This window comes from Erithacus rubecula (assembly GCF_903797595.1).
Source record: "Erithacus rubecula genome assembly, chromosome: 2".
Lineage (NCBI taxonomy): Eukaryota > Metazoa > Chordata > Aves > Passeriformes > Muscicapidae > Erithacus > Erithacus rubecula.
In genome coordinates this window covers 83810051-83827451 of record NC_136685.1, presented here as the reverse complement: position 1 = coordinate 83827451, position 17401 = coordinate 83810051, and the positions used below count along the sequence as shown (strand labels likewise).

The 17401-nt window shown below is 37.0% G+C and overlaps 1 protein-coding gene across 1 annotated transcript in view; it reads left to right on the top strand.

The window, feature by feature from the left end:
* The window catches only part of PRKCE (protein kinase C epsilon), a 278304-nt gene that overhangs the window by 173350 nt on the left and 87553 nt on the right, over window positions 1-17401 (top strand). Inside the window, exons 5-10 of the mRNA XM_079298248.1 lie at window positions 831-916; window positions 2597-2729; window positions 5532-5674; window positions 6842-6938; window positions 8433-8647; window positions 9890-10063. Of these exons, the coding sequence (XP_079154374.1) occupies window positions 831-916; window positions 2597-2729; window positions 5532-5674; window positions 6842-6938; window positions 8433-8647; window positions 9890-10063 (848 nt within the window). The remainder of the gene's footprint in view (window positions 1-830; window positions 917-2596; window positions 2730-5531; window positions 5675-6841; window positions 6939-8432; window positions 8648-9889; window positions 10064-17401) is intronic.

The window sequence follows — 17401 nt, the reverse complement described above, 5'->3', positions numbered from 1 at the left end:
TTTAATAGAGCTTTACATGGTAAAATAAGAATTACTGTATTAAATCTCATAGTAAATGAGTAAATGCCATTTTTTTAAATAGAGCTTTACCTGCTATAATAAGAATTACTGTATTAACACATAGAGGTGCCTGGTGAGGTACCTTGACTTCTGATCTAATCTTTTTTTCTTAAAACAATGACCACAAATGGAGAAAGTGAAATTCATTGTGTCACTATGAGGGTTTTTACTTTGTTCAATGACTTTGAATTTTGCATTATGATAGACCTAGTATTGTTTATCTTATCTGTCAGATCTGCAAACGTTATTAATTGATTAAGTCATCGGGATGTGTGTTGGCAAAACATTTGCCTCCTAAAACCTTTTACTGCTCTTAACTTATGTTACAGAAAGAATATTTGGCTTCTTTTTTTTTCTTTTGACTTTTACAATGAGTTATCTTTATATGTTTTCCTTTGGAAGTTCTTTAAAAAGGAATTGTTCTTGATGTTGCATCTCATGTAATGTGGAGATCATGGACTTCATCAGATAAATAAATCACATACGTAAAAACCAAGAAAAACTGTGTTGAATATTTCAGAAGGTAATTTGTAGTTTTACAGATGAAATATTTGGCAGATATGCTTTAGTTATCTTACAATTCTTTGGTCTTTTGAAAGTCCATTATCTTCTGCCTTTGTAAACCAACTTATTTCACAGGATTCACCAAATCTCCACCAGTCACTTGCACACTTTCAAGGCCCAGTGGTTCTAGTCTTCTGAGATCAGACTTCTGCTTTAAAATTAATCTTCATGAAAACCTGTTCTTTAATCTGTTTTTGTCTTTCTAGTTTGCACTTGTGTAGTTCACAAGAGATGCCATGAACTTATAATAACAAAGTGTGCTGGCTTAAAAAAACAGGAAACTCACGATGAGGTAAATGTTTATAAATTAATTTTCCTATATAAAAATCTGTCTTTGTTCTGTTCAAAATCATGTCATCTCCTCTGTTTAATCAATAGATGCTACAGACTTTTGTGTGCTTTTCTGGTTATTTTGTGGTATACCTTTTACTTTGGAATGCTAGATTTCCATCACTGTTTTGTTTACATGGGAATGATCATACAGAAATTTATTTCTAATCGATTTACTTTCTAGAACATCTGAGCTCAAAGTTTCAGAGAGCTCTTTCCACTCCTTTTCATTTTTAACATTCTCTCTCCATTTCTGAGTTAATGCAAGTCTTGTCAGTTTAATTCAGCAGAAACAGGCTGGGATCCCTCATCCCTCTGGCTGCATTTTGCGTGGCTGAGCCATCAGCAGCTGATGGGAGAGCTGGGATGCTTGGGTGGCTGTCTGGCACCAACATAAAGGACTGACCTGAATTTGCTTGCAAAGCCTCACCTCAAAAAGACTACATCCAAACTGTCAAAATGTAGTTATATTTTTAAAAACAGTTCTAGCCCTCGAGTACAAACAGTGAATGTTTTTTCTTACAAAGAAGTTTTTGCTTCAACAGAAAAGCAAAGGTATATTCACTGTCCTGTTGTTTTGTGCAACAGCAAGGGCCTGTTTTCTTTCACCATAGGCTAAGGTGAGGTCATCTTTGGGTGATCACAGTTCCCTGGCCACACAGAAAAACTACGTTTCTTAATTGTATTCATTAAAACCTACATTCATATAATTGAAAAAGTCTAAGTTACAAATCAGAGGTGTATGTAACAGGGCAGTTGTAATCTATTCTTTCAACTTCATCATGAGTTTGACTGAGGCACTAACTTGTGATCTCATTTTTTCTGTGCAATTCACTAGCATTTTCCTTACTGGAACCATTTTGTAATATCTGGTCTACCACCAGTATTTTACATCCAAAATGTGATCACGTGCAATTGTGATAAAGGACTGTGTTGGGCTGGTGCTGGTTTTGTGTAGTGCTCACAGGAATATACAAAATCTTGTGCAGGTTTATATTCCCAGGCTCCAGACTGGTGGAGACTTGCATACTTTGCTGATAGTCTCATTGTTTAGAAGGGGTACTAGATCACTGGAGAAAAGCCAGCAGTAATAGAAAAGGGAAGGAAAAACATAAAAATAAATCCCCTGCAGTGCAATGGCCACTATGAAAACTTATCAATGACGTCCTTTAATTGGTAGGTAATCATACCTTGGAATCTCTGAACACAACAGGTTATCATTGTCATTCTTTTAATCCAAAGAAGAGTGGGATATGAAAAGGCAAAGGGTTTATGATATATTTCTTTTCTAGTCCTGTATTAGTTTGGCCTCATGTTCCCAAAACAATTGGGAGTGACTTCCTTGCCTTCCACATTGAGATCTTTCCTGATAGCTCTGTATTTGTTGTTCCCAAAAGTACTAGGAAGTAGACTTTAGTCTTTATCTCTTGGACAACAGCAGTCCTTCCCCCTCTTTTCCCCATTAAAGTAGTGAAAAGAATTCTGGGGTTGGAGTATATCTAATGCATTGGTCATCATCTGAGCACAGATCTATTTCATCTCATTTGAATTCTGTGTGGTTTCATAATGCAGCAGGGCCTCAGCATACACCAATTGCAAAGAAATTAATTAAAATGAAATATGCTGTGCTGTCCTTTTTCAGCAAGTGGGATCCCAGCGTTTCAGTGTCAACATGCCTCACAAGTTCAGCATTCACAATTACAAAGTGCCCACCTTCTGTGACCACTGTGGTTCATTGCTCTGGGGTCTTTTGAGACAAGGTTTACAATGCAAAGGTAAGGCACCACTTCAGAGCTTCTCTTTTTCTTTGTGAGTGACTCGGAGACTTGGAAAGACTTCAAGTCACTGTGTCAGCATGTACAGAAATAAATAGAAAATCATTAGTGGAGCAATGTAAGGATTTCCATCATTGTTAGAACACGGTCCTTACCCTTTTTGGCAGCACCAGTCAGTAACAGATGCAGAGGTCAGGCATTAAGAAACACATTTTACACTCACTGCTGTGTAGTTTATTGCTACACACGATATTAGAAGTTAACAGAAAATAATGAGCATGACAATTTATGTACCTTCAGTTTATTTTTGCCTTTTGTGTTTTCAGGTTTTTTAACTTTTAAAACATTGACATTCCAGCTACTTTTCCTTTTAATACCATACAAATTACTATTTTGTATTGGTTAGAGTAGGTAGAACCAGTCCTGTGTGCCCATGTCCAGAATATGAGGCATTCTGATACCCAGCTAAATCATCTTTTGTGGTGGTCTGCTCAGCCCCTCTATTCCAGAAAATAAAGAATTAATTATGTTCTGCCTCTTAAGGACTGTACTCTATACAGGACCTGTATGTGAAAATATGGCTGGAAGGTGCATTTGTGTCATTTTAGTTGTCAAAAATGTTTGGTTCCATGTCTCATTGTTTCAAGCAGATCTGTATAATGAGTGAGAAAAGGGTATGAACAATTGCAAAGTAATGTCCTTTTTAAAAATAGTTAATAAAATACTTTAATTTGTGGATGGAAGGAAATGATATCATGAAGGAAATGATTATTAGGTTCTTATGAAGTAGTGCCTAATGGAATGATAAGCATTTTGATTTTGTTGTGCCTTTGGAATGGATAGGTCCATCTTCATAAATACAAAAATCATGTTGAGTACACCTGTCAACAGCAAAAACACAGGGTCACCCATATATGTATAACTGCATTATCTACATAAATACATCTTTTGCAGTATTTAGGAAGACACATAGGTGAGGGCCAGACCTGATGTTTCATGGCACAAGTTGCTGAGCAGCAAGGGAAAGAAGAAAATTTCTTTCATGGCAAAGTTATGCATAGTGAGACTTTTGAAGTTGAAGCCTTTACTTGTGATTCCAGCTAGTGAACAGTGAGGAAATGCTGGGCTCTAATTGCTATTACTTTGCAGCTCTTGAAGATTTTGCTCAAATGCTGTCTTAATTGTAGTGGAGATGTGTTCAGTGATGACTTTTCAAATAAATCTGAGCTTTTTTCCTCTTTGATTTTCTTTTTCATGACCAGAGCTGTAGTATCTCTCTACCTAATCTGGGCATACATGAGTTCTCTTTCATATTCTAACTCAAGTACCATACTGTTCATTTAGTTTTAATGTTATTTTTCATACTGTGTAGCAGATGTATAGAAACAATAGTGCAGAGAGTCTATGTTGCTTTCTCCGTGTTTATAAAATTATTGCCTCTAAAAATGCAATATTCTCTGCATGAAATCTAGAACTCATCTGAACTGAAAATGTCATTTTCTCTGTGCTTGGTTTTCTCTCTTTAACAAATGTTGAGTGACTCCCTTCTTCAGAGATGTACTTCCTTGCACAGCGTGATTATTAACACCATGAGAAGAGTATAACAGATTTGTTCTTCTTCAGTTTTTTTCCACTGGTTATTCCTGTGCATCCTGTGCTACAAAATATGTTCATGAAGTTGAGCTGTACGAAATTTTCCTGCTATTTCAAGCAGTTTGACATCTCAGTGTCCCCTTTTATGGATCCTAGCTCAAATGTTTTACTTGCTGCTGCTGAATTTATGTCACTATACATACATTAATTGAAAATACAATGTTTAGCAATTTCTTTTTTCTCTTCTTATGAGCTGAAACATACTTAAAAAAGGAAGGTCACCATCACCAGCTTTCTGAAGCACATGGTTATGGCCAGATACAGTGTCTGGGTATGGTCTTGGAGGCAAATGTGGTTGTCTTTTTTCTTTGGAGGCTGTAAAGCAAAAGCTTTCTCATTAGAAAATATAATGAAGTGTAACTTTATATTTTTATAGTTTCCTTTTCTCTAAAAAATAAAGAAGTGAGGAATTTGAACAATTGAATATTAATCTAGGATTTGCTTGCACTTGCAGCTGTATTCTCTTTATACCTTGCTCCACAAGAGGGCACTGAAGTCTCAGATAAAATGTCACTTGCTCCTATCAAATCCACCCTCCACGAGTTTTAATGGAGCTGTGCCTTTGCCTCTGCCCCATAATGTGGAAGCAAAGTAACCTTTTCTTCTCTCCCTGTAATAATGTAATAGTTTCAGGAGGTTTGGGGGAAAGGGCTAAGTAACAGGATTGCCATCTAAATAAAGTAGGTGTTTAACCCTTATTTTTTATTAGAAGTTAAAGCACTGTCAATTTTATGGCTGCCTACATTAGAAGTTAATCTAGTTGAGTAATATAGTGTAAGAAGCAATAATACATAAGGATTTAATGTTTTGTTTTTCATAATGGACAGTTAAAATCCAAGCTCTGAAGGTCTTCTAATTCAAATTAACTTAAGAGTTACAGGATCATTCAATAATTTCATTTGTTTCTGTGTCTGTTCTGGGCACTGTATGAAAATGCTCTTCTACATTACCATATCAGAAGAATGACAATCAGGTTAATAACTTTATATTAGCATTGAAGTTGCCTTCAAATCTGGCTAAGTATTTTCCTACTGAGATTGTATTTATTTGAAAAAGTTATTGATAGGTCCAATAAGACCTAATTTAGGAAAGGCAAATGCATGCCCTGATAGCATTTAATTTACTGTATTACTTTTCATTTCTTTGCAGTTTGCAAGATGAATGTACATCGACGCTGTGAAACAAATGTGGCACCAAACTGTGGAGTGGATGCTAGAGGCATAGCTAAAGTTCTTGCAGATCTTGGAGTCACTCCAGATAAGATCACTAATAGTGGGCAGAGGAGGAAAAAGGTAATTTTACTTTGTATTGTCACATTTAAAAGATCGGATAATTATGACTGTATTGTCACTTTATTAGTTGGGGTTGAGTCCTACACTTCAATGACTTGTGCAGTGTTTTTTTTATACCTCGGTGCCGACCTAAGATGTTGAGTTTTGTTTTGTGAATGTAAATCATCTATTCTAAACTTTGATATTAAGTTTATTTTGACCTGGCGCAACGTTGCAGATCTCTAGTCTGTAATTTCTGGAAGGATTTCCCCTTTTTAATGTTGAGGATGGAAATTTGACAGACAATGTCTGGCAACGGTTAAAAATATAAATGTATGTTATGGCTCAGAATTGGCATTGAGTGATTGATTGGCAGACAGCACTACTCCATAGTGTCATAAATGTTGATAAACAAGCAATATGCTGATTCTCATGAAGAGGAGATATTTGCCAGATGACTGTTTTGGAGTTACCATGCATTTTGTAGGAATAATGAGGCTGTTCTAGAAATGAAAAGCATAGGTCACCCCAAGAACATCCAAAACTAAAGGATTTATACCTGAGTGATGATGTGTATCCTGGATGAGAATGGGCCCACACTTTGTATCTCCATTTCCATAATTGTCACAACATTGAGACCGATGGGTCTCACAGAAATAGGCAATTTGTGCCATAATTTCTTTAAACATTGACAGTTGCTTCTGTTCATTTTCCTGCATATTGCACACTGGGATCCCCTGTACATTTTAAAATGTTACAGAAACTTAAGGAACTTGAGAATGAATTGGTCTGACACTCCTGGGAAAAGGTGTTGTCATGCTGTTACTGCATGAGGTGGTTTGCAGTGCTTGCTGATACATGTTATAGTTAAATGTATTTACTGGATAAATTTGAATACAGACTCATGGTGGCTTCTCAGAACTTTCCCACTCACTGGGTATGTACACTTTTTTTCATCTAAAGAACCTGTTTTTCTTTCAGTTGCCTGTTTTTTCTCTGTTTGCATTATGGTTTCCATTTCGTGTAATGCCATCTATGTATGGCTGAGGTTCTGCCAGTGGGAATCCACAGGGGTGGAAGATCTTCACTTTCCTTTATAATTCTACTTTTGAACTGAAGCTGTTGAATTAAATTTCCCCATGGCACAGGAAGACCACAGCTGAGTACCCCTTTTGGAATTGTTCTTAGCTAATTGCAGGTGCAGAGACTCAACCACCAGTTCCAGGATGCGCGTCATCAGAAGAAGATAGGTCGAAATCAGCACCAACATCTCCATGTGATCAAGGTCAAACAAATCTTTTTATTTCCTGTCCAACGTATTTTGTCACACATTTCCCTGGATATAAAAAAAATATCTATGATCATCAACCTCTGTAGATGCAAATCAACAAAGTAATTGCCATTAGAAAATGAAGGATTTAAAGTTATGAATTGTAAAATCTTTTTTTAAAGTCTTGCTTCTCATTTAATTTAAATCTATGAAATTAGGTGGCATTTAAAGGGAAAATTATAGAGCAGTCATCTTAAGATATATTAAGTTTACTACATGGGCCCTTGTCAACGAAATATATTTATGCAAGTAGTTTACATATTCTGCTGTAACACTGGAAAATATTTTGAATAGTAACACAGAACTTGAGAGAGAGCCTTTATTTACCCAAAAACCCATCTGTTAAAAAGTTTTTGAGATAAAATTGGCTCCTTTTTATTCGATATTGAACATTTGTAATAATAAAAAGCTGCCATCCAGACAGGCTATGCTAGCATGTCCATGTGGTCTCTAAAGGCTTCTTAAAACCATGTTTCCTTTCAGCAATTTATTTTATGCATACATTTAGACACAGGCATTTTAATCTTCACTGATATGACCTGATCTCATTGAGCTGAGCAGATTGACAGAATGTGTATGTCAGCAGCTTTTTTTGAGTCTCATCTGATTGTTTTTAAAAATCAGAAATTGATGACCTCCGAATCTAGAACTGATTTCAATTTGTAAACCTTTTGGTTTCACAAACATTGTTTTCATAAAATCATTATTTTTAAAACTATCTGATGTTTTGTTTAAATTAAGAACAAAGAATTTGTCCAAATTCTGTCTTTAATTTGACCTTTCTGGCTGTCCAGTAAAGTTGTTGCTTCCGAGGCCATGAGGCAGAAATGCCATGCAGGAGCTCGGGGCAGACCCTGAGGTCTGTTAGTCACCAGGACTCTCTGTATTTAATATTGAGAAACCTTCAGAACCATTTAGCAGATCTGCACAATTGCTGCTTGCAGCAGCCCTGGGAAGTGGTCAAACACTTTATTGGCAGGCGTGTGATAACAGCTGGAGCTGAATAAGATGCTCCATTCATGTTGACTTCAAGGACTGGGACGCCCAACTATCCTTTGAACTTTTGAAGACACTGCTCTAAAATACTTAAGCAGGAAGATGAGTAAGTGCTACAGGAAGATAGGGATATTCAAAACAAAGTACTTCTCTGTGGTACAGGAACACCCAAAGTCACTAGAACAACTATTTGGCTAGTATTCTGACTTATCTTTCAAGTTTTGGATATGTCATTCTCTTAAGTTCATTTTAAAAGGCCACCCTTCCTGTTAGAGCAGGGGTTTGGCTGATTACTGTAAGGTGGAGAAGCAGTTTGCTAAATATGTATTCTTAACCACAGAATGCTCTTAAACACATTCAGAGATGATGGATGTCCCTTCCCACAGTGATACAGACTAACAAAGGCTGGTTGTCCTATGGATGGGTAACTAACTTTCCCTCACATTTCCACAGAAATCAAAGAGCTGGAAAACAATATTAGGAAAGCATTATCTTTTGACAATCGGGGAGAGGAGCACAGAGCTACAGCTACAACGTCAACAGACAACCAGCTTAACAAACCTGGGGAGAATGGTGAAAATGGGGAGGTCAAACAGGCCCAGAGCAAGCGAATAGGTCTTGAAGAGTTCAACTTCATCAAAGTATTAGGAAAAGGCAGCTTTGGCAAGGTGGGTAGCTTTTATTTCCCTTTTTTCTTTTCTTTTTAATCTAGTGTTTGGGGGTGGTCTTGACTGTACTAATTTGGAAATGTTGGTATTGCCATTCAGAAAGTGCTTCCAGCCTAGGGGTTTTCTTTTGCCCAACAGATCAAAAGTATCAGTCTCCTGATGAGCTGGCCTTGTCTGTGCTGCAGCTCACTTTGTTGACTAGGGTCAAGCCTTTTGAAACACAATGTCAGTGTTTCATTATTTCAGGATTTGGCTGATGAAGGCACACAGCCATGCAGTTACATACTATTCAACAAAGTTGCTTGTGATCAAGCAGGAAAAGTCAGGTCAGGATTAATGCTGTGGGGTTAATTCACTTTCCCGATAATTCTCAGGTCAAGTTTACTTATTTCACAGAACATTGTGTATATTTGTTTTTCCTTAGTGGGTGTGTTCAGTGCTGGAGGAAGCAGAACTGAAGCACTTCCAGTCAGATATGACAGAGTTTAGACAGCTGCCCAAAATACAGTGTAAGCAAAGGAGATGTAGCTAGCCAGACACCTTCACACAGAAGGGAATTGGTGAGGATGGAAGGGGCATTGCTCTGTTTACAGGGCTCATAGGTTTTCTTTCCACACTATTGTGCACCATGGAATCAAAGAGGAGGACTGAAATATGAATCTGTTTTAGAAGTACACTCTTCCTTCCTTGATATTACGGGAACTTCACATGCAGGGGAGCAGGGCTGAAGCAGTTCTTTTGTGTCCCTGTTTTCTAATCCTTGCTCTGAAGATTATCCTGGCTCCAAGCCAGACCTGACCTTAAACAGAATATAGGGCCTGAACCTTAAACAATAGTAGTAGTTAAAATCAACAACTTGAAAGCAGCTTGGGATGGTAACTTTAGATTGTATACAAAGTCCATCACACTCAAATCTCACTACCAGAAGTGGGAGATAAAAGTGGGAAATAAATTTCTGTTTTACATCAACTTCCTTCCTTGTTTAGTTTTTGAGACCTCACTAATAAGTACTCATTAAAATTCTTAGCTAACAAACAGAACAGATACCTTCTGTTCCAAATTTAAAGAATACCAGAGGTATATGCTTCTAAATATGGTACATTACTTTTATTTTATTAACTGCAGCTTCATTTAGGCAAGTATGTAACTGTCTTTCTATTTTCAGTGCAGTCAAACTCAAATGAAACCCTGCATTTATGGCATCTGTTCTTCATACATAAAAAGGATTTTTCTTTGGTTTAGGTAATGTTAGCTGAGCTAAAGGGAAAAGATGAAGTATATGCAGTGAAAGTCTTGAAGAAAGATGTCATACTCCAAGATGATGATGTAGACTGTACAATGACAGAAAAGAGAATCCTGGCATTAGCTCGGAAACATCCATATTTAACACAACTTTACTGCTGCTTCCAGACAAAGGTAAGCTACATGAGTCTTTTACCAGCTTCTGCCCAAGGAATAACATTGACTATTTCCAGACTGAAACAAAACAACATAAAAAGTGCAATAGTATTTTGAAAATATTTCTGGTAAGTTTTTGGCATTTCAGTGGTGTTGTACGAGTATATTGGCTGCTGCTAAAAAGCATAACTACGATTACCTTGTAAGTACCAGGAGATGGCAGTAAATGAGTTAAAAAATTTTAAAAACCCACATGCATATAAACACACAAAAATGGCACCTCCTGAGGAGGCTTGGTGCCTACTGAGGTGCCATTTTCTGTTTCTTTGGTACGTTAACAGGATGTATCACTTGTTGAATTGAGTACAAATGTTTTTAACAACCAGTGTGCAATACTTGTGTGTGGAATTGCAGAAAAACTGACTAAACGATCTTCTAGCAAAGTCTTCAGCAGAGATAAATAGTGCAGTGGGAAAGTCATAGGAAAATGGCTAATAGGATCAAGATTATAATGGTTTGAATATAGAAACAGCAAACAATTAATGGGGTTATACAGTTCTTGAAATAGTAAAAATATGCTGGCATTTTATGTACTTTGAGGTTCACACAAAGCAGGACAGTGTCCACTTAAGTCTGTGGAGGGTGTTTCACTTTCAGACTTTTATTATATGTCTGAACACACTCTTAAAATGTTTTAGCATATTTTTTTTAAATTTATAACTAGAATTAAGCATGTAATTTCAGATGAAAGAAGTGATTAAAAGATTGTAGTGGAGTGAGGTATAAACACTCTGAACAGAGAGGAATCTTTAGGACTGAGAGCACACCTTGGAGTAAATAAATGTATCAGCAGCCTGATGTCAATCATATGTCAGACATTGGTAAAGATCAGTTGTACATTAAGTAAATTATGACAGAAGATTTTTCTGCTACTCCTCTGATTTCCTGAATTTACCTTTCCTTTTGTATTTTTGGTCTGCTCTTTTGTGCCATGCTTTCTCCCTTCTCCCATACTTTCCAAAACCATTCATCAAAGATACTAAGAAGTTCTCACTGTCTTCTTTCTTCCTAGATCTCTTAACAGAGAGAAACTAGTTTGTGGCTTTTCTTGAGCTCAGAAGAACTCAAACTGAAGTGGTTTATAGTTTGCAAGTCATAGACTAGTGTCTCTTATCAAACAATCAAAACTACACCTAGTGAGACTTAATCAAATTGAAAATCCATAGTGGAAAAAAGGAAGGGTTTTCTTGAGCACGTCCTATGAAAAATTTACAAAGAGTTCTTTTTAAAGGAATACCAAATACCAAAATACATGAAAAAGCAAAAGCAGTACGGCTGCTAAAAGTACACATTGCTTACGAATGGCAACAAATGAAAATGTACCAAGTAAATTAGTCACTGAGTGATTTTCTCAGGTTCAGTAGAAAAACAGGTACAGAAACTCACTTGAACAAACGTATTGTGTGGTTAAAATAGCTTCCTTGAGACAAAGGCTGTAGTACAATGGGTTTTAAGTGTGTTCCACAGTAGTGCATAGTCACTGACGCTGCTATTGTGCCGTGGCATGGCGGCTGCACTTTGCAGAACTGGTCCCTGAAGGGATTGTGCTGGAATTAAATTTTACATCTCAAGTAGAGCATATTTGTCGTATACACCCTGACTTAATGAGAAGATTGACTCAGTATTCATTGTCAAAGCACTCAGAGGTTGTCTTTATGTAATGAGATTACTTGCTTTGTTCCTCTTCCACAAAAATGCAGATGTAGAAGTTTGGCTTTATATGCTGCAGTGTTTTCCTTCAGTAATCAGCTGAAGACACTGCAGAAAAGTTGCCTAATATGCTTTTTACAATAAGTATATTTCAGTATTGCTTTTTTTTTATATGAAGCACTTTTCCTTAGTGTCACTTACTAAATGAATCTATAATTACCACAATAAGTAAGAGATATTTTATATTATTTTGGAATTCAGAAATTGTGCCAAATAATGCCTAATAACAACATACATTATACACTAGTGTGGTTTTAGCCCTATGTATCTAATTTCTTTTAACAATTCCATCTAGCTTCCTTACTTTACAGAAATATTCTTGGGACTGATACTTCTCATGTTCCTGTTTAATACAAAAGCAAACTTCAATCAAACCAATTTGCTTTAAGCCCATCAAAAATGAGCCACTACCATCCCCTGCCCTCATCAACATTTTAGATCTATTAAAAAATTTGTATTAAACTATTGTACTTCAGGAATAGTTTTGGCATCATCTTCAGTGACCTTGAAGTTGAGATAGTTCCAAAGCTTGGGATAAAGCTTTGGATATTGTTTTTCAACACTCTTATACTATGGCAGCATTTTCCTTCTTGTTTTGCTGGGGTATGGTCAAACCTGCCCTAGGTCTGATATACAGGGTACAGCATTTTTGTAATAACTCACCTTTGCTGATCATCATCTTTGGTTTATTCAGGACATCATTGTGTAGGTATTGTTTTCTCAATAAAGGTGTGTAGAAAACATAGGACATTTTTCAGGGTTTAATTTTGTTTCCACTTTTCCTCATGTCTTCTCTTTTCCTTTGTGTTGGTCCCTTGATTTTTCAGTAAGGAGTATCTTACCTGACAGTGAATTAGTTAATCTGATGCTACCCAGTTCCCCTCTTCAGTATCCTCTTGCCTCCAAGCTCGTATCCCACTTCAGGGATCATCCATGGAACAGTATCAACATGAGGTTTTATTGATAATGTTTCTGTCAGGTGGCTGACGAGTGGATTTAAGTATTTGTAGACATGTTTTCTCTGAAGATATCCTTGTCTTCATTCACTTGGATGTTTCTGAACTGTGAGAATTAAAATGCTTTTTATGGAAAGGTCTAGAAAATATAAGTAGCTTCACTTAATTCCTCCTACACCCCTGTCAACTTTCTTCATAAGTGCTTAAAATTTTCTAGACCTCTACCCTATGAGATGCATACACACACACCCTATAATTTATAATGAATTGTCCTAATAAATACTTAAGAAATAAAATGAGGTTTAAATTATTTAAGGCAGTGAAAGCATTATTATGATAATTCAGTACAAAATTAGAAGACTGGAGAGCTGCTGCTTTTAATATCTGCCGTTTGATTTTTTTTATCCAACTTCATAAAATCAGATAAATTTGAAGATAGTGCTTACCTTTTCTTTTCATAACACTATGTTCAACAGACATAGTAGAAAGTATTTTCAGTACACAAAAATGTTGCTGTTGAATTATAGAGTTGCAGAACTTGTAAAGGACCCTTAGTCAACATTATAGCTATTTCTCTTACAGGAAACAAGTAGTTAAATAAAGGGTAGAGAGTCAATTACTACAGGTAGATAGGCTTATGCCACCTGTAAAAACATTGCTCTTCCTTGCAGTGTTGAAATCAGTGTATCTATCCAAAGCATAGCTTGGGTCTGACCTGCAAGGCCATTCCCTTTGCTGTGTTCTGGTGTGGTGGGGTGGAGATCAGCCATGGGAGGTGGCAGGAGGACATTGAGCAGGGGCTGTAGTGACCCTGGTGTGACTGTGTTGGTCCCTCAGCTGTTACATGCTGCCCAGTGGCTTACTGCTGCTTTGTGCTCCATTGAGAGTTCTGTCATTCAAGTGTTATTCCTTTCCGCTGTGTGCCCTGTGCCTGAGTAATGCTACAAGTCTGGTGTTTATAAAACTGTAATTCAGGATGTTTTATTCCACTTCTGCTGTCATGATGTCCTGTTGTTACTCTGAAAAATCCCTGAACCTCTTTCTGCATCAGACCCCTCTAAAAACCAAGAGTAATTAGCCTTCCTTCCACTATGGCTTGAATTTAAGTATTTCTAAAAAGGATTTGCAAGTCCAGTGGAAAAGTGTAAAACGGAGTTCCATTTTTAAAGTGATTTATTTTGCAAGAAAGTATAAAATACAAAAGGGAAAGATAATTGTCATGCTTATGATTTCTTTAAGTCTTCTTGTTTTCTAAGTTAATTTAGGAAGAATCCCTGTAGTATGTGACCAAAACTGTCATTGGTAAGGTTAAATAAAGTCTTATTTATTTTATGTGTATTTGTGCCAAAAGAAAAAAAAAGTCTTCTGCCATTGTAGCTCAGAGGAGTGTCATTTATGATATACAGTGCAAATTAACCTAGCTGACTTGCCACTGTTACATTCATCTGGGACTAATCAGAGTTTATAATCCTTTTTATCTGTATTCTTGTACTTTTGTTGCTAAGCAGCTAAAGCCATTATACAGATATTGCTATATGGGTGTAATCAGTTTAACACAAGTTTGCATTGCCTTTTATTACTGATTAGTGTCAAATTAGAACTTTTTAGGGCCCAATTCTGTTCATTATTATCCCTGCTTCAGTGGATTTGTACGTGTGAGACAAAAGCCTAAATTAACCCCTGTATTTTTAGTTATTTTAATGCTAAAATATTTTAATACTATTTAAATACAAAATTACTGACAAAGGTTTTTTAAAGATACGTGTTAACTATTGTAAAAAGGTAGAATAAAATTGTAGGTCAGCATAGAGTGATGTTATTTATACCGTTTCTATTATCTTTTCTATAAACATTTATACACATTTATATTCAAACCTACTTTAAGTATTTTATTTACTTATGTTGCTATATATGCACATAAACAGAATATGTTCAATAGTAGGTGTTTTTGAATTCCCAAATACTGGTTTATACAGGAAGTTCATATCATAAGAACTTAAAATATACTGATTTTGACTTTTTCTTCAGAGTATTTCCTGAATCACTAGAAGTTAGAATAGTATCTGTTTCATATATCATGCAATTAAGAAGTTATGTAAATATACAGATTTTGGCAGGATAAGGTTTTTCAGAAATTCATATAGTGTATATGTTAAATTTGGCTTTCCTAGTGACTGCTACCCAGTGTTGAATGCACTGACCACGATCTCTGCATTGTCTGAAAGTAGACACCATGGTCAAGAATAGTTGGAACAGTGAAGCTGATGATTAAATACTGTAATCATTGTCTCTCTCTCACACACAAGCCCCTGTTTCCAGCATGATGACCCCGTTTTGGGAAACTTGCTATTATGCAGCTCAGTTATTGCTAGCTGCTCTTGAAGGATTATTAAAGCCTGGTTAGCTCACTGAAGATTCATTGTTCACATTAGTCCCTTTAGTGTTAAACTTCAAGTCAGGCCAGCAGTGCAGCCAGGCTCATCAAGAGCCCGCAGGAGAAATTACTCCTCCAGCATCAATCAGAAGAGTCTAAATGCTCCTCTTTCAGACAGGAAGGATTTTTCCTTTGTGATGTAGCACCCAAACTGAACAGGACTCTTTCACACCCTCTCAAAGCTAGGGCTTGTTCCTAGTGTGCATGTGTACAAGTGAGTCTGCAGCTGCAGCTCCATGGATTGCTGTAACCAGCTGAGGATCAGCAGTCCCGGGAATAGTGGCCAGAATTCACTGCAGCAGCCGACATGAAATAGGTGAGGGCAAGCTGGAGTTTGTGCTGGCTGCTTTTTTTTTTTTTTTTTTTTTTAACCTCGGTCCTCATGCCTGCATGTTAGGGTTTTAGAGTTAACTGTGTCAGTAGTTCACTGTGTTAATGACATCTTAGTGCAGCCAGGCGTAAAAGTCAACGTCAGGGTTTTAATCCTGATCTGATCATGTGCAGACAAGAGGTTTTTGGGATAACAAGAAGAGCTAAGGGCCTTTAAGGTGCTGTGTTCATATCTCTTGGACAGAGTAGCTGGAATTACATATTAAACACTTCTGATCTTGGGAAAAGTGTGTTTCTCCAGTTGAGGCATGTTTCAGGGGAGAAATTTTCAGAGCATCTACCCAGAAGCTTTGCCAGTAAGTTCCCTGGCAAGTCTGTCTGTCTTGTACACTATCTTTTAGCAGAGATTAGAGGAGACAGGGATGCTGTCATCCAAACAGGGTGAAGGGGGTAGCAGACTTTCAAGCTGGAGTAGTCCCCTCACTGGGTCCACAGAATCTCTGTATAATCTTGTGCTATGGCTGTGTTAACATCATTCTAGTTGGTTCCTGATGTGGCATTCTTAATCTTACAGCCCTTGTGAAAACACAGTACTGTTCCTCATCCAGCAGGACAATTTAATATTGCTGCTTTAAATGAAATCCTGTGTGTTAAAGCTGTATTGTGGCTTTCAGTTTAGTATTGTTTTGGGAAAGTGGGAAGGATTAGGGTAATGTTACTTGTGGCAGCATTGCTTGGAAGGAATGTGCCTAACTGGTTTGTAACAGGATCTGTCACTCTGCAGAGTGACAGAGATCACTGTGCTGTGATCTTCTCTCTGTCCTTCCTCTGCACCAACATCCTGAGACCATCCTCACAGCTGTTGTGGGTTCCCTCAGTTGGACAAAAGAGACCTGAGTACATGACCCACTGGTCCCTTGCCCAAGTACCCTTTGTGCTTGTATTTGTATTCTATGGCTGTAAAGCACTATTCACAAATTGCCTTTAATGGCCTCAGGATTAAAATAAATTTACAACACTAAATCCTATATTTAAAATATGTGAAAATGTAATACTCACATGGGTAGTTGTTGGGATGCCTATTTATGCCATTTGACTGTTTTTAATGCTATTTAAAGAAAGTCCATGACACACCAGAGATTGTAGGGCAACATTTTATACTGTATTTGTTAGGTGTTGCTCTTACAAGTAAGCAACTAACACACCCCAAAGGAAGAGCCAGGAAAAAGGAAACTGCAAATAAAATTTGATTCTTCTTCAGCTTCTTTTCTAAATGCAGGAAATGATTCTCTTTGGAATTCATTAGGGCACTTTAATATAACTTTTTTTTTGTAACAACAGTAAGCTTAGTCAATTATAATGGTACACAAGAGAATTTCACCATGGGAATGAAGTGGAGTTTGCAAAACATTTGAGTTTGCAACTTTAGTGAATTTTTCATTGTTTTTTTAAGCATCTACACAAAGAGTTTTGGCATAATGTGTTTTCTGCTCCATATACCACACAAAACCAAACCAGGGCCAAACCTGGGTAGGGTATAGCTTAAAGCATGCATATCTCTTCTCAAAACCACACCATCAGATTCTTTTTTCACTGTTCATGCCATTTTATCTCAGTTGTGGGTGAGTAGCTTTAGAAAGACCTTTTGGTGCAGTATTTATTCTTGCATAGTTACTGTGGGCTGTGTAAAAGTAGTGATGTCCACAGTCTCATGCTTGGGTGTAGGAAACCTCTCTGTGTTCCTACATAAGTGGAGCCCCAGGCCATTCTGTAAGCTGAGAAGTATTCAGCATGTGGTTCTATCTCCATGAAATAGTGACAAAGGTGATCTATGAGGTCACCTCAGCCTTCAAGAGAAGTGTCTCT